Source organism: Lacerta agilis, chromosome 6 (assembly GCF_009819535.1).
Source record: "Lacerta agilis isolate rLacAgi1 chromosome 6, rLacAgi1.pri, whole genome shotgun sequence".
In the NCBI taxonomy this organism is placed as follows: Eukaryota; Metazoa; Chordata; class Lepidosauria; order Squamata; family Lacertidae; genus Lacerta; species Lacerta agilis.
The window spans coordinates 85,322,843-85,348,050 of record NC_046317.1 but is presented as its reverse complement, the minus strand read 5'-3'; the positions used below and the strand labels follow the sequence as shown (position 1 = coordinate 85,348,050).

The 25,208-nt window shown below is 41.7% G+C and overlaps 1 protein-coding gene and 1 long non-coding RNA gene across 3 annotated transcripts in view; both read right to left on the bottom strand.

Annotated features, from left to right (window-relative positions):
• Nucleotides 1-4,019: 4,019 nt before the first annotated feature.
• LOC117049071 lies at nt 4,020-8,120 on the bottom strand. Its single transcript, XR_004426913.1, has 2 exons — nt 7,587-8,120; nt 4,020-7,556 (listed from the first exon to the last, which is right to left on the bottom strand). It is a non-coding gene; the product is annotated as an uncharacterized LOC117049071 (long non-coding RNA).
• A 26-nt stretch (nt 8,121-8,146) lies between these two features.
• OSBPL2 (oxysterol binding protein like 2) overlaps nt 8,147-25,208 on the bottom strand; it is a 64,965-nt gene continuing 47,903 nt past the window's right edge. For both annotated transcript variants that reach the window (XM_033153690.1, XM_033153691.1), the window contains exons 4-15: nt 23,711-23,846; nt 22,407-22,482; nt 21,916-22,050; nt 21,044-21,141; nt 19,815-19,997; nt 17,918-18,025; nt 16,670-16,759; nt 15,695-15,818; nt 14,492-14,611; nt 10,383-10,506; nt 9,660-9,750; nt 8,147-8,526 (exon numbers count right to left, since the gene is read on the bottom strand). In XM_033153690.1, the coding sequence (XP_033009581.1) occupies nt 8,424-8,526; nt 9,660-9,750; nt 10,383-10,506; nt 14,492-14,611; nt 15,695-15,818; nt 16,670-16,759; nt 17,918-18,025; nt 19,815-19,997; nt 21,044-21,141; nt 21,916-22,050; nt 22,407-22,482; nt 23,711-23,846 (1,388 nt within the window). In that variant the 3' untranslated portion in view covers nt 8,147-8,423. The remainder of the gene's footprint in view (nt 8,527-9,659; nt 9,751-10,382; nt 10,507-14,491; nt 14,612-15,694; nt 15,819-16,669; nt 16,760-17,917; nt 18,026-19,814; nt 19,998-21,043; nt 21,142-21,915; nt 22,051-22,406; nt 22,483-23,710; nt 23,847-25,208) is intronic.

Genomic DNA, 25,208 nt, shown 5'->3' with positions numbered 1-25,208 from the left:
GGGGTAGCATTTTGCCCGTCACGCCGGAAGCCCGCCCTCTCTTCCCTTCCACCCCTCCACCGCCATCTCCCATTGGCTGGGAGGCTGGCTCCTCCCCCGCGGTGCCCGCACTGGCCGGAAGGGCCTGCCACTCGGAAGGAACGCCGCTCGCCAACAAGCCCCCGTCGTGCACCGCGGCGTCCGCCCCGCCTCTCGGCTATTGTGCTGTGTCATGTCGGCCGCGCGCGGGAGCGGGCGGGGAGTGAGGGAGGGCGCGGCCTCTAGCGGCGCGCGATGGAACTGCATGGGGATTGCGCCGTTTTGGGGGGGGGGGAGCTGAGGAAGAGCTCTGTGGAGCCCGCAAGCTTGCGCAGTGCTGCGTTGGGCATGATAAAGTGGCCGAGAAGCAGCTAGCTGCCTCCACAGCCTCCTCAGACTGTATTAGAGAGGGCAAAATTATAATTATTTTTAAAATTGACTTTCTCTAGGGTTCGCTTTGGGGTGTTTTATATATGGGGAGCGATTCGCAAATCGAATATTCATTACACCTGGTGCTGCTTGGGATGCAGCAGCTCCCCTAGGAAGAAAGGTCGCAGCGCTTGGGATTAAAAATTGCAGAAAAGGCCAGCGACAGGCAGCATCACTTAAAGAGTATAAAATTATGTGTGGCATGCAGAAAGCGGATAAAGGTTTTCAACTCACATAACGCTGGAACTCATGAAGCTGAATCCTGGAAGGTTTAGCACAGATGAAAGAAAGTGCTTCAAGGAGAAAGTTGTTTAATCTGTGGAACAATCTGCCGCAGGAGGCGGTGGTGGGCTTTAAAAGAGGATTGGACAAATCTAAGGAGGATAAGTCTATCAATGGCTGTTAGCCATGAAGGCTATTGCTCACAATGCTTCTGAATACCAGTTGCTGGAAACCCTAACCCTGGCTTCATGGTTTTCCCACACTGAGATTTTTGCATAGCGCGCGCACACACACACACACACACACCATGATTCGCAATATACTGCCAGGTCAAAAATTGTGAAACCGCTATCACGAGATAGGTTTCAAACCAGTTTTAGTCGGTATATCAATATTGATCGTCCAGCCTTGACTGTAAACCTTTCTGAAAACAAATCCAGAGGTGTGAGGGCTGGTTGCTGGATAAGGGAGGAGAAAATTCAATCTGCACAAGCTGAGAGACACTACCTTCAGTTGGCATGGTAGGTTAAGAGAAGTTACATGTTAATATATTAGTGGTACCTTGGTTCCCAAATGACTTGGTTGTCAAAGAAATCAGCTCCCAAACGCCGCTAACTAGGAAGTGTTCCGGTTTGTGAATGTTTTTCAGAAGCTGAACGTCCGACGCAGCTTCCGCTTGAGTCCAGGAAGCACCTGCAGCCAATTGGAAGCCACGCCTTTGTTTTTTAATGGTTTTGAGAGTCGAACGGATTAATTTAAATAACCAAGGTACCATTGCATGTGGAAGCGTCATAGCTCAAGTTCCAACTGCTTCTAACATACTGTGATCCATCCTACAAACAATTGATCATATAAACTTCAGTGGACAATGCATTCCTGAAGTCAGGAAAATTTATTTTCATCCCACTATGGATGTTCCGGAATTGAATTTTCCGGGCATTTAACAAATTCTTTGCTCTTTAGTGGAGGCTGTGTCCTGGTATTGAAATTACAGTCCTTACTAATTTCAACCTGAATACCCTTTTCAGTATCACAGGTGCTCTCTCAGTGGCTCAGAAAAGATGATAAGCAACCAAAACATAGTTGGAACCCCATCACTTTAATAAAAAGAAAATGTATTTTAAAATTCTAAAACAGGGCAGTACTGTATTAAAAATAAAAACCATAACAACCTAACACTTTCGAGTTCATGTGGTGGGCTGTTTGTCGTTTCCTCCACTGCACCACCCTTGTATCCAATATGTGTTCCATCCTTCAAGCCTCCTACCCGTGCAGAGGCAATGGGGATGCAATATTTCTTTATCCCTCCTTCAATATGCTTGTCCAGAAGAGGGCAACCAAAATGGTCAAAGGCCTGGAAACAATGCCTTATGAGGAATGGCTTAGGGAGCTGGGTATGTTTAGCCTGGAGAAGAGAAGGTTAAGGGGTGATATGATAGCCATGTTCAAATATATAAAAGGATGTCATATAGAGGAGGGTGAAAGGTTGTTTTCTGCTGCTCCAGAGAAGCGGACACGGAGCAATGGATTCAAACTACAAGAAAGAAGATTCCACCTAAACATTAGGAAGAACTTCCTGACAGTGAGAGCTGTTTGGCAGTGGAATTTGCTACCAAGGAGTGTGGTGGTCTCCTTCTTTGGAGGTCTTTAAGCAGAGGCTTGACAGCCATCTGTCAGGAATGCTTTGATGGTGTTTCCTGCTTGGCAGGGGGTTGGACTAGATGGCCCTTGTGGTCTCTTCCAACTCTATGATTCTATGAGTTGGGCCTCACAAATAAAGGATGCTCCACCATACCAGTTCCAGGAGAGAACTTGACGATTTCTATCCTCCTCTCATGAAGCTGTGGAATGGGAAGAACCGCTTCTCCCACTGCCACTCAAATGGCAAAAGCACAAGAAGGTCCAGGCAATCTAAAGTTGGCAACTTCATTACAGCAGCAGTTTGTGCAGTGGGAGGTACATGCAGGGATGGCATGTATCATGGGTCGGCAGACTAAGGCCCGAGGGTCGGATCCGGCACAATCGCCTTCTAAATCCGGCCTATGGACGGTCAGGGAATCAACGTGTTTTTACATGAGTAGAATGTGTCCTTTTATTTAAAATGCATATCTGGGTTATTTGTGGGGCATAGGAATTCGTTGTTTTTTCCCCTTTCAAAATATAGTCCCCCCCACAAGGTCTGAGGAACAGTAGACCGGCCCCCTGCTGAAAAAGTTTGCTGACCCTTGTCATGTATGATCCCAAGTTTTTTAGGTCCTTGGGTCCACCATTGCAAGAACATTGAAACTACATTTCTCTACAAATGATAAACAATGTAAAGGTATGTGTGAGGGCACATTCCTAGGATCAGTTTAACTGGGTCGTGGTGTTGTTTTCATTGAAAGCAGGATCAGGGCCAGCCCTGCCATGCCATAGGATCAAGCAACATGCTTCAGGTGGTACCAGGTGGGGATGCGTGTGAAAGACAGTCAGGGATTAAGTGCAGCAACAAAAGTTTTTTTAAAAAACAAACAAACTTGGCAATAGTAGGGAAGCGGGTGCCATTGGGGGGTCTAATTCAAGAAGGAAAGGGTTACTAGGCTGGTACTGAGCAGAGCTTCATCCACTCCAGCTGGGTCAATGTGGCAAAGGTGTTATCAGCTCTTCTTTTGAAATAATTATCTGGGAATAATATTTGTCAAATGAGTCAGAGTCGGGGGAGGAGAGGAACCCTGCTAAGAATCAATGACAAAGCAAGAGTTGGAAATAACTTGTCTTCTCCAAAACAACCTTTATTCAGATTTACAGTTTTAACATTTATGTCCACAAACCTGTACATACTTCTCTAAAAAGGTAAATATGATTTTTTTATATATAGTTAATATAGATGGGTATTGACAGTTATTAAATATTATAAAAATAAATCCATTTCACTAAAGCCTCTTATTTATTATTATTATTATCCTCTGATGTTTTCATGCAACGTGGAAAAAGCAAAACAAACAAAAATTACAGTGGGCACAATCTGCCAGGAACTGCTCACCAGTACAAGCCCCATTGAAGTGACTTGGAGTTGCATATGTGCACACCATGCACAACTGGAGCAGCGAAATGCTCTCATGCAAGCCCGTTCTGTTTCAAATGAGGTTTGGACAACAGAAATTCCAAGTGGACTGTGCCAGGTATGTAAATAATCATTAACAGGGATACAGCAAAATAAGTAAGGCAAAATAGAACAGCAATAGCAGCAGCAGAGAGTGGACTGGGAAAGGGGAAATATACATATATATATATATAATGTTTAATTTTTCCATGCTATAAAAATCATACTAAAAAATCAATTTTTCTGTGTTAGAACTGTTAGCTTTACATAAATTTAAATATTGCTTTATTTTACAATTAACCCGAAAGCAGATGTGTATTTTGAGAGGCAACATTACAGTACATTATCAAATTAATTTAATAATTAAAACACTACATAAACAGGAACAGCTACATTTTATCTGCAACATTAAAATACAGAATACAGTAAACAGGAGAAAGATTAAAGACCACACTAGGCACCTGACTGTTTGCATGATTACATCACAACGTTTTTATTAAGTTTTTTTAGAATCACAAGCTACCTGAATATTACAGTTTGTGATCTGAAGCCTCTTGCAACCTTTGTAGATTTGGGACGGAACCCCTGGAAGCAAAAATTGTATCAAAATTCTAATGAAACATGTTTGTGGCTCACATGTACGTGCTCATTAATTTATGATTACCCAGTTCAAAAGAAAATAGATGTTACTGCAAATGCAATTGTGTGGAGATTTTAATCAAATCATGGTTCATCTCTTAATCTGTGCCATGGATTTATAAATGTACCATAAGGCAAAATAAATGGTTGCAGCTGTACGTTGTTATGGTCCATCCCAAATTGTAGGCAAGGTGCAACAGCTACAAACCCAATTATACTTATATCTCTTGGTGAAAATTAAGTTTTACCAAGCTCAATCTATCAGGAAGGTGCACTTTCCAGAGTTAGTTTCATTTTCAGAGTCAGAAGGTAAAACAAATACTTTCTTAGGATCTCGAATATTTTTTTCCTTTAAAATAAAAAAGTATCTATACCTTCCAGTCAATGTCATCCTGCCAGAGGACTCAACTTATTCATAGTGTCATGCAAGTCTGGCATCCAGCCAAATCAATTAAAATAATTAGGTAGCCAATTCTACTGTGTGGGGGAATGGATGTGGGAGCGGGTGAAGACTATCAAAGGTTTGTGGACACATTACGTTTCTGAAGAATTTATCCCTTGGCAATTGGCTTTATCCAAGATTAATGCTCTACTGCCATCGTGCTATGCCAGAGGTAGTCTAGTGTTACCATTCTTGCTTCTAATTGCATCTAACACAAAGTAAACACAGCTACCTTCGGGCACAGCAAGAGGAAAAGCAATGACCCCAACCATAGGCCCACAGAGCTCTTATGTGCACAGGCAGCCTTGCGCCAGCAGAGCATCCCTGTTCACTTCAGTGTTAACCGACAGCTTCATACAAGCGTTAGGGATGTGCATGTGGAATTCTCACCAACACTGAAGCAGCAGCAGTGGCAGCAAGGAAGCCCTTCTTTAGAAAGGCAACCATCTGCACATCAAAGCCTGGGGATGCCGACCGGCTGGGCTAATGTGTGCACAAGCCACAATTAAAACCAATACAACGGAAAGTGAGCAGCCAGGAAAATAAGTAACTCCACATAAAAATATTTGCTTTAAGTTAAAATCTACCTTAACATTTAACATAATTAATTTCAAAAGTGCTTTTTCGCATGGAGGTGTCAAATGGTCAACTTTGCAAGGCAGTGCTTAAGTTATGGAGGTGGTACCAATAACAAGTGCAGGTTAAATGTAAACAAGCTAGGTGACTATCTTTTTTTCTTTAAAAGACAATTTAATATTATAGTTAAAGCTTTTAAGGGCCTCAAACTTTAGTGTGTATTTTAATCTATTCTCGTGCATTATATTTATATAAATTCCTGACCTAGCAATAGGCAGGTTAGAAATTAAAGACAGAAGTGGGAGAATGTGTTTGCAGTTTTATAACAAACATTTTCAGTGCAATTCATCATTTACAGAGTAGCAATTGCTAAACTAAAACTCCCACTATTTTCTCCAGGGTAGGTGGCAGCTCAGACTTCCTCAGACTGGAACCTACCGACTTTTCTTCCCACAATGTGTTAAATGGATCTGTGCAGGCACCACCATTGTGGTCAGGAGAGTGGCTGGGAAAGACGGGCAGGGGGTCTAACATGTGGGCATGACTTACATGTATGTATACCAAATGCAGAATGAAAGTAATGGAAATTATTCCCTTAAAATCAAAAATCATATTGAGCATACGAATGGAAATAAAGCATGGATTTTAAACAGTTACATATTTAAAAACTGGAGAACATTTTTCATCTTGAGATGCAAAAAATATCCCTTGCCAACTTATTTTTAAGCTAGGGCAACTGCATTTCTTCTGCAATTCAAAATTAAAACTAATCCTTGCAAGCATTACTGTAGCATGCCACAACTTGTCTATATGCACAAGGTGGGAGTAGCTGTAACTTTTTAAAAATAAAGATATTGGCTTAAAATTCATCTTCCTCTACCATTGGCCAGAAGAGAGGAGAGAGAAATTTAGTGTGGGCATCCTCCCTCCCTCCTTCCTGCCAGCTATCTGTTGGGAAAAGGGAGACAAAACACGAAACTTACTGCTGTCAAGACTGGGACAAATGTTGGGCACAATATGAGCAACGTATGTAATTGTTCATGAACAATTAACATAGCATTAGGAAGCAGGTGGTATTCATTCATTGCAAGGGGAAATGGGAAATATATAAGCTACAGTGGCACGAGTTTGGTGGTCCAGGTGACCTGAGGGAAGGGCATTCTCCATACGTTTTAAGCCCCGCTGAAATAAAGAACATGAAGCTCCAATACCTGGCAGATTATGCCCAAGGACAACATCAAATTTAGTGCTAATAACAAGGCACGCTAGTCAAATACGTTTCTCTCAGTAGTGTCTTTTATTGCCTTGAATGTTTTCATGGGAACTTCTGTGCTGGAAATATTAATGTAATGTGACTAAAATAATGCTGCAGTCAAATTTTCCTGCTCCATGGGCACTGCAACAAAATAGCTATGCAATCCCAAAAGCTCTTTTCTAAATAAACGTCTCTAAAGCTTTCCTTCTTTAGATGCACTTCAAATTTCAGGTCTTGGGTTGACATCTGCAGGTATGATGCTTCAAAATATACTGTATGTGAAAAGCAGATTGGACATCTTAAATATATAAAGTGGTAAATCTAGAATAGCCAAAATGATATAGCCCCTCACATAACTGATCACATATCCACATAACTGATCACTAAATTGTCCTTGGAACCCCTTCTGATGTCAGTAATTACAGTGAATTTCACAAGGAGCTTCTCTCTAATTTCATAGATTTCACAAATTTAACCATTTGTTTTTGAATATGTTTTAAAATGGGTGAATTGCCAACCTGATTTTTCTTCAAGCCCACAGGTAGTCAGCAATGTTTACCTGACTTCTAGAAATGTATAAATAACCAGAAAAACAATCCCCTGTCCATGACTCAAATAGCTCAGGGATTATATGGCTTTCCCAAAGTTTAAAACTGCAAAAATAAATCCACTCTCAAGAAAGTTCAATGAAAGCTTCTGTTAAATCATCCAGCTTTAGCCAAAAGGTAGCAAGAAGGAACTGCTTTTCAAGAATCAGTCCTGACACAGTAAGTGCTTCAGAACATGCATTAAAAACACACACACACACGCCCCAAATCATGACCTTTTTGCAGATACATTCCAAGTAAATCCAAAGAGGAAGAAGTGTGTGTTTGTAAATATGCCTAGAAATCCTGAATAATGTCAAGCTGCCAAAGCAGCACTGGAGACACAAAGGTATGTCTGAACAGAAGCAAAAATGTTGTTTCTTACATGTTACACACAAAGCAACCTAGTCCTATAAATATTTCCAAAGCCTCATGAGTTTTAAAAGCAAAACATTCTGAAACTTCAAACAAGGAAGTGCCTGCTATGAACACCTACAAACCATGCCCAACATTCAATGCAGAAGTTTGGGGGGGGGGAATCACAAGTACTTCATTTCATTGATAATCACAGTGCCCTAAAATTGAGGCAGAATAGAGTAACAGCTTCCGAATCTGCAAGTTAAGCCTAATGCTATATTTGTCAAACTTTTAAAATTACAGGCTATTGAGAAGACTCCCAAGAGTTCCAGTTGCTCGGAATCTCATTAGATACCTTTCCAATGGCTGCAAGCGTATTTCTATCGTACCGATTCGCCATTGTTGCTCCAAGTTCAGAATACTTAAAAGGCATCTCTTAATGCTGACACTTAAGAAATTCCTTGGCTATCATCTTTATTTAAGAAGTTACACGTTGCAGTCAGTACTGCCGCCCGCCCGCCCGCCCGCCCCCGCCCCCCGGCTACAATGTGTTATTTCTGGCCAAAAATAAAATGACAAATAAGGGGGAAGCAAACAAAAACGTGCAAACCACTTTCCTCTGAAACATGATAATTTCAGGTTGCAACTTTTGGGGGACATTTTGGCAATTGAAATTGTGACAATTCCTTCATTGATGACTGATAATTTTCATTAAAATTTAGCTTTAAAAAAGGATGGTTTCTGGTCATGGCGCTGCCAGAGTCACTGGAGGAAAGTCTGCCAAACCTGGGCAAAGGAGCAACTGCATTCAAGATTTCAGTATATATCTGGACAGTCAAAGAAGTTTCTATCAAAGTACCCTCCTGAGTATAACCAGTCAGGAGTCCCAAGGTATGGATTGGTGCCATGATAAAACCATCTGTGGAAAAAAGGAAGACAGCGGGTGGGGAAAATGTTAGGTGCAACCGTAAAATACATTAATAAAGCCTAACCTCTGTTGCCTACGCTCTGGTAACCTCCAGGCTAAGAAGTATGCATGCACACAAAAGGTCATACCAAGAACAAACTTAGTTGGTCTCTAAGGTGCTACTGGAAGGAATTTTTTATTTTGTTTTTACTGTAATGCGTTATACATAAAGCTGCCTTTGAAGACCATTTAGAAAATGCAGCTGTTGCAGAATTCAGCATCCAGATTGCCGACTGGAGCAAGACAGTCCAAGCATATAAAACCAATTCTAGCATGACTACACTCTTAGTATCCAGGCTCAATTCAAAGTGCTACTTTTGGCCTATAAATGCCTCGAGGAAATTCTGTAACTTTTATGGTTCCGCCTTATTTCGTTTTGCCCGCTTTTGTTGCACTATAATGCAAGAGTGCAGATGGTCCAGCATAAATCTGCAGCTAATGCACCGTTATGGTGTGATTGATGTGTCACAGAACACCCACACAAATGCTCCAGTCTGGAGGGTCCCACAGCCATACCTTAACCTGCCAGAGAAGCATGGGCTCTGTCATTGGAGTATGATTAGAGTTATTACTTGCCCTTCACCAAAAGGTCCCCGTGTGGGTTACAGCAATATAAAATACAGCATTGAAACAAATTACAATCACAACTAGAGTGGGCCCTATCTATCTAGTGTAAAATGCCAGGGTAAAGAGTTATGACAGTTCACTGGGTTTAAGGAGAACTTGCAGGTTCCCACCCAGTTCCCCCCTCCAGCAACCCATCTGGCCATTAGGTCAGTTGCCAACACTATTAACATTAGTATTAATAACAGTTATTGAGCACAGTGCTGCAGTAGTACCAGAATAGGCTGCACTGCTTCTTTATACTGCTAATTAAGAAGGCACAGGGATTTCTGAGGAGGAAAAAAACTGCATAAACCGATTCTACACTACTTTGATCCATATACCAACCTCATCAACACAAACTGCCTCCCTCCTCAGAGTAAGCATGTTGCCAACAAACAGGCACTTGTGGTAATCCTCATATGGCCATAACTGCAAACAGCCTAACTGCATGGCCAGTTTCCGTTTCCACTATTAGTTACCTTGTTTTCCATTCGGCTTCATCTTTTGCACGTTCCTTACGAGCAGCTCTCTGCTTCTCTTCTAGTCTCTCTTTCTCTTTGCTAGCCAGATCTAACAGACATTTTAATAGGGACTGGTTACTTTATAAAATAAGGAGAAAAAGTACAAAGGAATGGAAGGTAGAGAAACAAAATCCAGATAGTTTTCAGAACACATTTAAGGAATGCTCACAACACAAAGCAATTTTTACTAATTTCACTCAGACCACCACCTTAAACTTGGTCGCTGAAAGATGCCCAGACTTTGATTTTAGCAAGTTGCCCAGAAAGGCAAATCCCATAATTGTGAGGGGTCTGCTAGCAGGAAGCACAGCACCGTGGCACATTAACAGCTGCAACCTCCCATTCACCAAAGCAGCTCTACTAAAAAGTAACACAGCAGCATGACTCCAAGTTTACAAAGGCACAACTGTCAGGTCTGAATCAAAGAGAAAGCACAGCAGCCTGATCACTAGATGAAGCTGGGTGAAAGATGGCTAGAATTAAGCCAACAGGGATATGTTCCGGAGTATCATTTTATAATTTGCAGTTTTATTATAATATATAAAACAGGCTATAAATTTCTGCATTAACATAAATGAGAGGAAAGAGGCATGCAAAATGGCAGAATATAATGCTTGGGATTTCTAATCTGCATGGGCAGGCAGGCATGCCCACTCTTAAAACCCACCTACTCACACATACCAATTTCTCCATTCTCCATGTGTCTGATGTCTGGTCTCAATCGACAGTCAGTGGGAGCCAACACTTCTTCCATGCCTTTTTCTAGTTCGTTGAGACTGACAGCAAAATTGGTGAAATTGTACATCTTGAACAAAAACAAAAATGTGTTTATATTGTCAGGGTGCATTGACATTTGCATCCTATAAAGATGTGCTATGGCATTAAGACTAATAATAACATTTTATTTATACCCCGCCCTTCCTGGCCAGGGCCGGGCTCAGGGCAGCTAACACCAAATATAAATTACAATAAAATGTAATAGAAAAAACCCCAGTTAATTAAAATACGGCTTAAAATACAGCTTAAAATGCAGCCTCATTTTAGTAGTAGCCCATAAATCAAGACCATAAAGGGAGGAAACATCAGATATTCACCAGAGCCAGCTATCCATGCTTGTCCTACATGGGCCAGCAAAAAAGCCAAGGGAAAATTTATATACCAAATCCCATATAAAGGGTCAGATGGAAAAATGCCACCTTTCCTGTGTCTGCAACCTGCACCTCCATAGAAAGGGAGGCATCAAAGGTTACACCCAAACACTTGACAGAAGGCGCTGGCACTAATTGAGCCCCTGCAAGAGATGGGAGTTGGCCCCCCAACCCAATGTTGTCCCGACCCAGCCAGAGGACCTCTGTCTTCAAAGGATTTAACTTCAACCGGCTTCCACGCAGCCTTCCAGCCACAGCTTCCAAGCATATGGTAAGTGTGTCCGGGGCTAAGTCAGGGCGGCTGTCCATCAACAGATAAAGCTGGGTGTCATCAGTATATTGATGACAACCCAGCCCAAAGCTCTGGACAATCTGGGCAAGGGGGTGCATAAAGGTATTGAAAAGTCATCGGGGAAAGGACTGCGCCCTGCGGCACTCCACACACCAAGGAGTGCCGTGACAACAACTCCTTCCCTAGCACCACCTCTGTCCCCGACCTGAGATAAAGGAGTGCAGCCATTGTCGGACTGTGCCCTGAATCCCCATGTTGGCAAGGCGGTGGTCCAAAAGTTCGTGATCGACCATGTCGAAGGCTGCTGACAAATCTAAAAGAATCAGCAGTCCCGACCCACCTTGATCCAGCTGTCTACGGAGATCATCTGTTAGGGCGACCAGAGCCGTCTCGGTCCCATAACCAGGGCGAAAGCCGGAATGAAATGGATCCAGAGCAGATGTTTCATCCAGAAACATACCAAGCTGTTCAGCAACCGCTCTCTCAATTACCTTACCCAGGTACGAAAGATTCGAAACTGGTCGGTAATTGGATATATCTAGTGATGTTTTCTTTCAGAGCGGATGCACCACTGCTTCCTTCAACTCCCCAGGGAATGTCCCCATGCCAAGGGACAGGTTGATGATCTCATCCGGGGGGGCTGCACCTTGTCTGGACACACTCTAATCAGCCAGGACGGGCATGGGTCAAGGAGGCAAGTGGTGGGCCTTCCAGCTTGGAGGAATCCGTCTACATCAGCAGGGAGTATCCGATCGAAGTGGTCCAATACTGGACCCAAGGACAGGGGAGGGGCCTCCATTTACTGTATCCAAATTGGCAGGGAGGTCACGGTGAAGCAGCAATACTTTCTCTGCAAAAAAGCTCACAAATGCCTCACAGCTATGAGTCAAATTCATATTTAAATTTGGTTGTGCCTCTAGGGACATTAGAGACCTAATTATTCTAAAAAGTTGTGCTGGGCGAGAGCCAGCGGGTGCAATGGAAGCTGAGAAGTAAAACTTATTCGCGGCTTTCACTGCCATCTCGTAGGCTTTCATAAGCGTCCTATAAGATGTTCTTGAGGCTCCGTCGTGAGCACACTGTCATACTCGCTCTTTCTGTGGCTTTGGGAGTATTAAAGAGGCATATGCTGTAAAATGGGGATCACTAGCCAGCAAAGAGCCAGCTTCATGCTCAGGAACTCCACCCGCCGTATCCCGCCAGGGATGCACTAGGGAAGATTGGTCGTCCTCGTAGGTTTTAGAAGTGCCATGCACAACAGAGATAAGTGAGCAAGCCTTCATCCTAAACAAAGTAACAGTGAGAGCTTGGGTGGAGATCCCCGCAACGGAAGCGCTGAAAGAAGTAGTGCTTTAGCCTTTCATGCAACGAGATTCTCTCCCCCTCCCCTCATTGGAAACTGCTATTAGCTGCATCGGAGCGAACACAAAGAGAACACACAGGTGCCTGTGCTATGGGGCAAAGAAGACAGCATTGCTTTTAAATCCCATATATACTTCATTCCAAAATGTGCTGTGCTTCCTCAGAGGGCCTACTTTTATCAGAGAGCTAACAGCACAATCCTAACCTAACTCAGTGGTAAGTATTATTTAATATAATGGGGGTTATACTCAGGTAAGTGGAGTTATGACTGCAGCCTACTATGCTTGGAGAAACTGCTGAGTCATTTGTCCGTGTCCTGTATGAACTGGTTGAACACAAAATTTGCCAAAAAAAACCCAAAAAACAAAAATACCTCAGATAGAATCATAAGCAACAGTCTGCCCAAGAACACAGGGGTGGCAAGGCAATCAGAGATGATGAAAACACAGAACAAAAGCAATGTGAGAATGACCTGGAAGAGGTCATCTCTATTTTAAAGGGGGGGGGAGGGGACAAATTCACATCTCTCAAAACAGCAAAAGCAGCACAAAAGGAAGCCCATTAACAACAGTCCTGCCATCTAAAAAGACGCAGCAGCCAAATGGATTCCTTTCAGTCCACAAGCACAAAATGTGGATTGATCATCAATATTAGAGATGTCTGCCCTGCTACAGGGAACGAGCACAGGAAACAGTCCAAAAAACAGGGAGTTTTCTATTGTGTCTTGTACAGAGATGATGCAAGAAGTGACCATGAAAGTGAAATAGCAGTTTTGGAGATCAATACTGTTTGGTTGCTGTGGAATACTTTTTGAGGTCGGAAATAATGTCTTTGGTGACCTGCCATAGCATTTATGCACAACTGAAGAATATGCTTATGCATTATGGCATTTTGGAAAAGCTTGTGTCAAATAACCGAATTCAAATCAGCAGAATTTCAGTTATCTCTCAGATTCTGCCATAGTACTACCAATCCTCATTATGCCCAAGCAGGAAAAAAGTACAGATGGTGAAAAAAGAATCTTGAGGCAGGTTGATCCACATATGTGGGTACATCAATAGGCAGCATGGCTACTACTTAGAGTTTGGAATGACCTCAAGAGTTTCCTTTCCCCCTATAATTCCCACACTTTTAATGTATAGTGGTACCTTGGTTTGCAACCATTTTGGATTACAACCACATCAAACCTGGAAGTGTGTGTCCCTTTTTTGGATTACAATTTTGGATTACAAGCGCGCCTTGGGTTACAACCTGTTTTGGTTTACAACCAGACCTCCAGAACAGATTATGGTTGTAAACCAAGGTACCACTGTAATATGTAACCTGGAGTTCTTTAAACCTTCTGCGATAGGCAAAATAAAACATCTAATAACAACACTATTACTAGTAAGAATACAGAGTCCAAAGGTCAAGATAGATTCTCTCTCATTTGGTTGTAGCAGAGCTCAAGAGCAGGGGTCAGCAAACTTTCAGCAGGGGGCCGGTCCACTATCCCTCAGACCATGTGGGAGGCCGGACTATATTTTTTTGGGGGGGGGGATGAACAAATTCCTGTGCCCCACAAATAACCCAGAGATGCATTTTAAATAAAAGCACACATTCTACTCATGCAAAAACACCAGGCAGGCCCCACAAATAACCCAGGATACATTAAATAAAAGGACACATTCTACTCATGTAAAAACACACTGATTCCCGGACCATCCGCGGACCGGATTCGGAAGGCGATTGGGCCGCATCTGGCCCCTGGGCTTTAGTTTACCTATCCATGTTCAAGAGTAACAGAAGGTTGTTCTCTCTCTCTCTCTCTCTCTCTCTCTCTCACACACACACACACACACACAATTCTTACAGTAGGCATGTGGCTGATTGCTGTGGGAGCTGAATGCTAGACTAGATAGGCCTTTGGTCTGATTATTGTAGTGTGATTAGTCTACCTTTTTGAATTATGTCCCTGCTCCCAATATACCAATTAACAAGCAACTTACCTGGGATGAATTTGGTGGTCTGGTGCTTATCCTCCAAAGTAGCTTACTGCCAGGTACAACTTGCACAGTCTCTTGGATCTCTGGCATATCATCCGCTTCATCATTCTCAGGATCATCACTCTTGAAATAAAGACATAGTTCAGGGAAAGTAAGAAATATGTCAAGTTCAAAATGACACAGCATTTCTTCTCCTGCCCCCCTCTTGATTCTCAGGCATTATCAGGGCTTTACATCCTGATTAAATGTGATCTGGAGCAAAGCCAGGGAAGGACAAGACACAGCCTCTCCTTCCCCTACCCGCAGCATATGGTTAATTAGGTTTTGGTTTTGTTTTTTTAAAAATGAAAGATGTAAAATAATCCTAATTGAACGTATGCCCTGCTTGCCTCTGAATTGATTTGGGGCCAGATTCGGGTTGGGTGTTCCCCAGGTAGGTGGTGATCTGGTGCCCCAAATGAGGGCTCCAGGACAAGTTGGGATGGGGGCTGAGAACAACCCTATTCATTGCTCCTTTTATATTCTATTCCAGCCTCTATTTTCTTCTGGTTTTGTTCATACAAACAAGCAAATATTAATTCCCCCCCCCCAAGGACCGCATGTAAGCTGGGGCCCAAGAATGGGGCCCCTCTCAAAATAACAGGTGGTAACTCCCAAAACACAAAGTCATCAAGAAAGGAGATTGGATATTGGTACATTAAAATCTAGCTCTTGATCCTAGGAGATCTGCGATCCACAGAGTACAGAAGAAGCGGGAGACAAAATGAAAACCTGAGATTGTTCACAGAGGGGTTCTATTAAAGGGTTTATTATATGCCCAAACAGACAATGTCGGAGAACAGCATAGCCTCAATTTACAGCTTTACAACTAAAAAACCCCAACGCATCAGTAGCATTCTCATTTTTAACAATCTAATGTGAAGACGATAAGATGTGATTAAACTTAGACAGCAGCTTCTCCTAATGCTCATTCCAGACAGATATTGAAATTCTGTATTTACCACTGAAATCTGTGGGAGTTCACAAAACACCGTAATTTGGAAGATCTGGACCCTTGTCACAAAGATAATCAAGTATAAGCTTTACTCGGTCCACCTAATACTGCATCAACTTGGTTCCTTCCAATGTTTCCTTTTTGAAGAAAACCTCATTTAAGTAAGAGTTTATAATTCCTCCTCCGGCCATCACAACATCAACAAACATTACCGGCTTTGGTTTCCGCTGGTCACCACCTCTCCTCTCGTTCTTCTTGTAGTTTTCATAAATGGAAGGATCAACACACCACAAACATTCTGTCCATTTGCCATAGATCACTGCAAGTTTCTTCTTACTGTTTATTTTGAAAAATAATAACGCTTAACATAACTAAAGCCCAGACTGTACTTAGTTCACACCAAACTACGAGCAGAACTGCACGTTACTCTCAGCAAGCAGTTGCTGCTAAAATGACACCCTATTGAGCTCACTGTTGCTCCTCTGTAACGTGGAAGGTGAGTCACTTGCATCTCCATACAGTGGTACCTCGGGTTAAGAACTTAATTCGTTCTGGAGGTCCGTTCTTAACCTGAAACTATTCTTAACTTGAGGTACCACTTTAGCTAATGGGGCCTCCTGCTGCCGCCGCGCAATTTCTGTTCTCATCCTGAAGCAAAGTTCTTAGCCCAAGGTACTATTTCTGGGTTAGCGGAGTCTGTAACCTGAAGCGTCTGTAACCTGAAGCGTCTGTAACCTGAGGTACCACTGTATCATCAAAAAGTGTATTTATCCTTCCCACCATCAGAAGGCAACAAATGGGGGGTGGGGAAATGGACAATATGACACCACCAGGACACGGGAAGTGATCAAAACAATTGCAGGGGAAAGAGCGCAATACGAGGATGCGTTTTTTGTAGAGTTCAACTTGAACTTCCACTTTAAGATTATATCTTCTGGTTCCACTAAAATAAAATAAGGAAGGGAATATTGCAGGTTTACTAAGCAAGCTTATATTTACATTTTCCACCCAGGATGTCAGTAACGTATTCTTCAAACAAATGGTTATTACAGAAGCTTGATTTACACCAGCTTCTGTGACTAGGTAAGTCTGCATACTCCCTCTCAAATTTTCCTCTAACCCAGCTCAAACTAGGGTAGGGCAACTGAGCTCAATCCCTGAACAAGTAAACAAGCACATATACTTACTTTTTGTCCTGAATGTAGCCCTCTATTCTGTGAAGCTCTTTCCCAAACAGACCACATGGTTTAAAGTGAAGGATACATTTATCTCCAGTCCTGCAAAAGGAAAACAAAGTGTAGTTAACAGATTAATTCCTTGGTGTTGAATCCTCACAAAGTTCTTGTAAAAGCCTTCTGCCTGACACCAGCACGATTTCTGTAGTCACTGTGTTGGGATCACTACAACCACACATGCAGAGTTTCAACAACAGGTTTAAGATAGAACGTGATGCTGTACAAGTAAAAAGAAAAGGGGGAGGATGGAAACGTATGCATGTACAAGAGAGATTGTGGCTGCTGTCTTGTGAAAAATGGCAACAGATCTCCATTGCTCCCCTTGGGCATGAATTTCAACTCCACGATATTTAAGTCATCGTCTGAAGGTTTGGTACGAGAGCTGTTAAAAGGGTAATGTAAGCAAAGAAGAGTGCACCAAACTTTCAGGCTGCTTTATGAAAGACAGGAAGCTTTAAAACAGGGTCCGGGAGCCACATTCTCCTTTGGCTAACTCTCTGGGGGCTGCATGCCAGCAGTGGGTGTGCTCACCCCATACTCTCTCTCACACCTACATACTGGACACTCCAACAACACAAACTGCTCCTCGGAAGATCCATGCACATTAGGCAAGGTCCTTTCGGCTCATCAAATGGCCCATCTGACAATGGTATAGGGGATGATCCTCTTCTCCATTAGGGCACTGGGCTCCAACCTTCCCAGTGCTAGGTTTTTATTTTTTTACCCACTGCTGCAGAAGTCAGTGGCATCGTGGGGGCCTAGAAATATTTGCTTGAGAGGTTGGACCCCACATAAAAATCCATACAGGGGAAATTGTCAAGGAGGTAATGCTCAGGAAAAAAATTTCCAGCAGAAGCAGATCACATACACGGACCTCCAAATTAGCAACAAATCTCTCCAACACAGGAACATTTGAATGGGTGTGCACTACTACTACAAAGGAGATAGTAGTGCACACCCATTCAAATCATTATCACTTAACTGCTCCCCAAGTGACCAGCAGAAAACTGGACTTCATTATGATGGTGCCACTCAATGGAGATGGAAGTATTTTATATTAATCCATTAATCTATACATACTGTAAGATCGGAGGACTCCGTTCCACTTTCCAGTTTTTAAATGACAAGTAGTGGCAAAAATTGAGTTCCGTGAAGGTAAAGAGTTGGTAATATAAATGCAATAAAATAAATAAAGGATACCTGTGATTTATAATTTCTACTGTTCCATACTGTTCTATCCAGAGTTTGCCAATAATTACATTATGTACACAGCAAGTAGGATTAGTCCATGTATAAGCTTCATTATGTCTGTGGGGGAGAGAAGAAAGGCCAATCAGATGTCAGGGATGTTAAAAGCAGAGAATCTGGAAAGAGAATCCAAGCGCTCCAGATCATTTTCTAATGAACAGCTCCTGTTTTTGTAGCAGTCTCTGCAATGTTCACCCTCACTCATTGTAATTGTGCAATGTTCTGAACTGATGGAAGGCGAATAAGCAATTGAATGAAAGAAAAGAGGCTTGTTTGAAGTTACTTAATAATCTGAATATGTGGGTAGTATCTGCTGAGAGCTCATGCTAAAAGAAGCTTGAGTTAAATCAGCAGACAGGAATGATTATTTCTGCTAAGGTGTTTATCGCCGGAGTCTTGCACTTCTGTCAAATCTCTCTCTTTTCTAGTACTAAAAGCTCTTGAAGCATGTTAACTGTAATCAACATGCAATTTCACCTCAAAACATGCAGTAATTGAATTCAAGATCTCACAATTTTACACCAAGTTACATATTATGCACATAACAGCAGTTTAGATACCCATTTAGATGACAGACGTCACTACTTGTGAGGACAATCAAGAGCAGGCAGGTGGCAAGAAGAAAGAATTATCAATTCTTTCCTCCCATACCTTTCCCATTTTCAGTATCTCCACCTGCAAGATTATCCTACTGGGTTCCAAAATGCATGTTAATTTAAAACTGTGTGGTGCATTGAGGGGACAGTATGGAATGAGGAAAGGATTAACTACCCCCTCATTACTTCCTAGTCCCTTCACTGGAAGCACCTTTTCATAATCTAAAATGGACTCATGCTTCTACTGTTACACGCATTTGCATGTATGTGCAGTGTGGACCTATGCCTCTAAAATTGTGCAACAACTTCATTCTGAGAAACTGGTAAATGGACAGGAGTGCTTTTGGTTGCAGCTTTGTCACTGGAGGTCCAGGTAGCCTCGGTGTCTAGAAGCAACTTTTACCAGCTACGCCTGGTGCAACAGCTTCAATAATTCCTGGACTAGGAGAGCCTGAAAATACACACACACACACACAATGTATGTGTGAAAGATCAATAAATATGGTTGGAATATTGATTTCAGGAACAACATACAGGTAGCATGTGAAGGTTTAAATCTGACTATTGAATGCTTAAATAATGTGCTCTTGAGACAAATAGATTTCTGTACAGAAATACTTGCTGTTTGTCTCTTAAGCTCTTCTATATTTTCTATTTTTACTTCAGCTATTACATAAAATATTATTTCTAAATTCTGTTTTCCATGCATGTCGAGCATCTCAGTAGTTTATTATCTTTTGTGTCCCGGCAATGCTCAGACTTATCTGTTTGTCCTTTGTATTTTCTTATTGATATTCAACAAAGCAAACCACCAAACCGTTAAATCAACTGATGCCTATTTTGAAGCAGTTGTTATCCAAGTCCAGGACAGCGATAACTTTGTGCCATCCATAATACAGCAGAGCTCTTGATCACATATCTCATAACAGTTTAAGAAGCAGAAGAATTCACTTTTTTTTGTTTCAATAAATGCCAACTGCCTAAGGGGTGGGGGTGGGGAATGAGGCCCAAATGTTGAAGACATGTGATTGTGTCATCATCTGCAGAAGTCTCAACCAATTCACACACTGCAATTTATGTATATGTGTTTCATCTCTTAGTACACTGCAAAAAAAAACCTCAAATTACCTAAGCTCAACTGCTCACAGGCCTATGCAAACCAGAGAAAGATCACAATACACAATACACTATGTATTTACATGAGATAGTTTTGAGGTCATACATAGGTAACAAGAGAAAATATATATACATACTTTAGGAGTTCCAATGTTATTGTTCCCCGTGGCTCTGCTTCTACACTCTTCCCCCAGAACTTCAGTTTAGGGTAAATTGATCCATGAAAAATGAAGTCTTGGTTTAAGCCTTCTGAATAAAAAGCACTGATAGGTGGGTGATGACTGACCTGTTCAGAAATAAACCTAAATCCTAAATCCTCCCTACAAAGAGGAAAAGGCAATGATCAGTATAAATGAGACAGAATACCAGTTCTGAATTACCGCTGTACAATCCAATTGCTCTCCTCTTGCAACAGCTGGAAATAACTGTACCCCACTACCCATGTTACTTATTAGTAAACCTTTTTAAGCACTGTGACTGTGAGGTAGATACTTGAGTATTAAGTACCAATATCATCACCAGCAAACTATGTAATACCATTGATATAACAAGAACATGTCTACATGGGAATTTATGGCATTCTTGGTTTGGCACTTGAATATAAAACAACACACACACAAAGTACTATCACATACACATGCAAATATTTTGGGCAGTATTGCACCCTGCCAATCAGAGTTCACTGAGGGGGGCTGGCGTGATGTCCTGACATCGTGAAGAGCCGAATGCCCTCTGAACATTGAGGGGGACAGCCCACCTCAATAAAACATAGGGGGCTCCGAAACAGCCTTGGCCCCTAGGAGCTGGCACATGCAAGGATTTTTGCTTGAGCAATGGGACTTTCTCCCTTATTCCCCCCCCCCCTGCGTAGAGCACAACATTGGATACAACCCCTTTCATCTGGTTTTCTACACCCTTCATCCATGTTTATCCACACCATCAGCTAAACAATGTAGTGCTAGAGAAGCCTGTGTGTAGACAACATGGGGACTGGGATTTCAAAAATCCCCCGCTCCAGAGCCCATACAGAAATACCATAAAAGGACAGTAAAGATTCCAGTAGGAGATTATGGTGTAGTTCATAAGCAGCCCCAATAGTCTGGGGCGCTCCTGAGCACCCTCTTTATGCCTCAAGAAAATCTTCTTAACATTCAACCATATTTTGCACAATTTCTAAACAATTAGATGGCTGGTCGAACAGCATATCTGATGCAGATCAGAGAGTTTTGGCTAACATTTGAAATAGTTTACATTAACAAAGACCAAACAGACTTTACACTCCTAGAAAAACCCATTTTGCTCAAGCCAGTTGGAATGTGTATATCTTAAAGGAAAAACAAAACTCTGAGCAAGTTGGTATTCTCACCTGACTAATTCGTATGTTTCTCCAAGAAGAGGGTTAAAGGGTTTGCCAGTTCTCTCCCACTGAGAGGCTACAGCAGAAACTGCAAAAGCAGCAACAGCCTGCAAAATATGGTAAGGAATCTTAATGTAAAACAAAAGGCAATCGCAAATTGGCAATTATGATTTTTATATGCTGTAATAACTTTTCCTTTACCATTCTCAAATGGTGTTTAAAGGTTCCCTAAACAAAAATGACCAATTGCTTCTGGAGATGCAATCTTCTCTCTAAGCCACAGGTGAGGAACCTCTTCCAGCTGGACCTTTTGCTTCCCCAAGTGTGAAGAGGCTATTTGACAAGTGGATAGGGCCACCAACTGGTCCATCACCTGATGTCACCATGAATTAGGTGAGTTTAACCTCCCTGAAATCTGTATTTGTAAGAGTTTTTAGTGCTGCGAGGATAGTCATGTCTAAATTATGAGTCCTAAAATTGTTGGGGTTTAATAAAGCAACAAGATCCTTCAGGGATTTTAATTTCTATACTTTTACCTCTGGGATCTGGTATTCTGCCATTTAGCTCAGTTCGTTACAGATTTACAATAATTTTGTAAAGGTGCTGCTTCTACAATGGCTACATTCTTTGCTGTGTGACCTGAACATAAAACCTTTTCATGATGCTTACTGCAGATTGAATGAATTTATTTTTACAGTCACAGACCAACTTACTAAATCACTTACTGCAGATTGCTGAACACTCAAATAAGCAAGTTATTAGGACATTCATATAAGCTTCCTTCCTATAAGCCCCCTCAACTCTCTAAGTAGGCAGACAGCCATCTTAAACACAGTATACACGGAATTTGAAGGACAGAGCTGCATGTTAGCTAATATTACCTGCATTCTTTCTACCGAGTTTGAATGACTGCATGCTTTATTAATGAGGTATGTGTGTTCCATATATTCTGTTATCCGCTGGAGGAAGCTCAGGGGTTCATTGAAGGCAATGGGCATGGTTATCTTAGACAGCTCCTAAACATTACAAGAGAAAATGCAAAAAATGCGAATAAGAAACAAGGGCTTGAGCAAATATGATAAAATGCAGAAGCATGGTGTATTATGGCGCATGAGACATCAGCTAAAAATCATTAAGTTTTAATTTGTATCAGGACTACCTACCAAATCGTCACAAAAATCAGTTAAAGAAAAAGACTGAAACTTAAAAAAAAATTTAAAAGGTGGGGAATACTCTTTGCTTTCTGCATTGTACCACAACAGTTCAGGTATTTCTATTTTGCACCTGCAAACTTGACCTTTGCCCTCACTAAGCAATGCAAATTTTATCAAAAGCACCAGGTAAACTACATCAGTATTTGACAGTAACTTACCAGTCCAATGCATTTTTTTAAGATACTCCAGATACTGAAATCACTCCTAGTAAACATTGGTGCAGGTAATGATGTTCTGTAGGGGGGTGGGGGGAGAGAATAGCATGTTAAAACCACTACTGAACTCTCTGCAACTGTCACTTCTAAGTCCCAACAATGTATGCCGTTACTCATGCAGAACTACAATCAATTATCCAGGATTCCAGCACTTTGTCAAAACCACACAACTTTGTGATGTTGCAAGAACAATCTTCTCACTGTTTACATGCATTTTTAAATACACCCAGAGGAAAATACAAAGAAATTGATTCTAAATCTTAGGTACCGGTATATCTACCTGAAATGAAAGATCCATTCAAAAGAATGAGACTGACGTACAAGTAAAATAAATGCAGGTTCTAGAATTAGTATTAACCATGCAGAAGAAAGCAAGAGAAAGTCTTGACAGTGAAATTAGGCTGACAAGGTCACCTGACTGCATTAGACTAGAATATGAGCACTATTCTATTTGAACTAAAGCTAGCAGGCAGCAATCTAACCAAGGCCACTTCAGGCCAGTTCACATGACGTGGCAGCCTTGAGTACTCACTTGCTTAAATATGGCAAGTAACAAGTGTCTGTACACAACCAAGTGAGGCATCCCCATTTTATTTAGTCAAGGAGATTAACAAACATACAAAACTTCATTTTGCTGCTTTCCAAAAGATGTGACTTCCCCATCTTCAATTTATCCACAGTGTTCTCAAGTGATGATGTGGGAGACAGCTTTTAAACCCAACAGTTGCTGCTAGTTTTGTTGCTGCTGTTAAAAGCAGCTTTGTTTTACTCTTTTCAAAAATAATTAGGTCAAAGTTTTAGAGAGACAATTGTTTTTGTTCAAAACAACCAAACAGGAATGTTTCCGGCTGTAGTACCACCCACAAGTAAGCTAGCTTCTGCTTCCATTCCCTATCATAATCCTTAGAAGCGTTTCCTTAAGTTGCGTATATACAGTGGTACCTCTGGTTGCGCACAGGATCCGTTCTGGAGCTCCGGTCGGATCCCGAGGAATTCACAACCGGAGATGCCTGTTCTGCGCATGTGCGCACAGCGAAACCCAGAAAAATACTTCCAGATTTGCCGCATTCGCATCCTGAAGGATATGCAACCAGAGGTGTGCGTATCCGGAGGTACCACTGTAGATGTATTTAAGCCTCTCTTCCCAGGAAGTGGCAAGGTTGCTTAATGGATGTCCAAACAAAAGAACCTGCTATGATTTGCATGAACCAGATGCTAATTGCTGTTAAGCTTGCTTTGGAGAATACCTGTGTTTCTTGATTCCATTCTCTTGCACTGGTCCATCGCCATTGTGTCTTCCAGTTCTATTACTTGGGTGGGCATCCACATCGACTTTATGAATTGCTTCTGAAAATTCCCCTGAAGAATTATCAGAATCAAAGCCTGTGTAAATAAAGTGCAAAAATTTGTCTTTAACTAGGAACTAGGAAAGGCAAGCATCAATTTCAATAATACAAAGCACATGTATTTCTTCAAAATGCTGGCACCTTATTTTACTAAGCTTGTACTCAATTGATTTGTATTATAGTCACTAATGCAATTAACCCAAGTGTGGGGTATGTGTGTACAGACATGGCTGGAATAACTAAATTTTATTTTACCCCAATGTGAAAGAGTGTGCATTTGAAATATTCCAAGCTACCTCTTGTGCTTGAGTAATCCCCATCCCTTGGTTACTACTTCTGCCAATCAGCTACAATAGCCAGCTGGCTTACAGACAAAAAATATATTTTATCGGGAGGATAGTAATTCTGAACGGAGAGCAAGCTTGATATTCTAGAACACAGATGGGATAGTCTGTGGCCCAGAGGCTGCATGCAACCCTGCCCTCATCTGATGCAGCACCCAACATCTCCTGAAGTTGTCTCGTTCTTCCTCTGTATTCCTCCCTCCCTCCTTGTTTTGCCTGGCTTTTTAAAGAACCACTTCCCCCTTTCAATGTAGTTTTCAGAAAACGTTGATGGGGCAGACTTAGGGAAAAGATGTCCCCTCTGCACATGAGCTGTCTGAGAACAAACTGGTAAGCTATATGTATTATACATAACGGCTTGCTTTACTAAAAAATAAATAAATCATCAATATACATATTTAAGAGTAATCCCATCAACCCAATAGGGCTTAATTCTGAACAGACTTGTACACATGTAAGCTTATTTATTGGGCAAGCAGAGAAATGTCAGATAGTGCCCCAAGATAACAACATCATCCCTGATGTGAAGTAAGTGGCAGCACTTCATCTCTGCTCCACCACATCACTGTTAAAAGTAAAGTCTGGAGTTTGTAGCAATACTGTGGCTGAGATGGACATGCAACTTTCCTGATTTCACACTGATCATATCAATATGGACTTCCTCGGGAGCCAATGTTCCTTAGAATTAATTCTGGCTCCTAAAAGTTGAGATATTTTCCCCACTGTCCATGAGTGACTAAAAGTAAAGTAGCCCAAAATAATCCCAATTCCACATATATGCTGATGGGTTCTGAAATGACAGTGATTGACCAGGAACAAGACCTTCAGTGCATAGGAGACAGCTCAATGAAGACGTTGACCCAGTGCATGGCAGCTGTGAAAATGACAAATGCCATGCTAGGGATCATTGGGTACCGGGGGGGGGGGGTTAAAAAAAAACTGCAAATACATAATGCCACTATGCAAAGCTATGCTGCAACCACGTTTGAAATACTGTGTACAATTCTGGTCACCTGCCTCAAAAAGGATTTTATAGAAATGGAAAAGGTTCATTA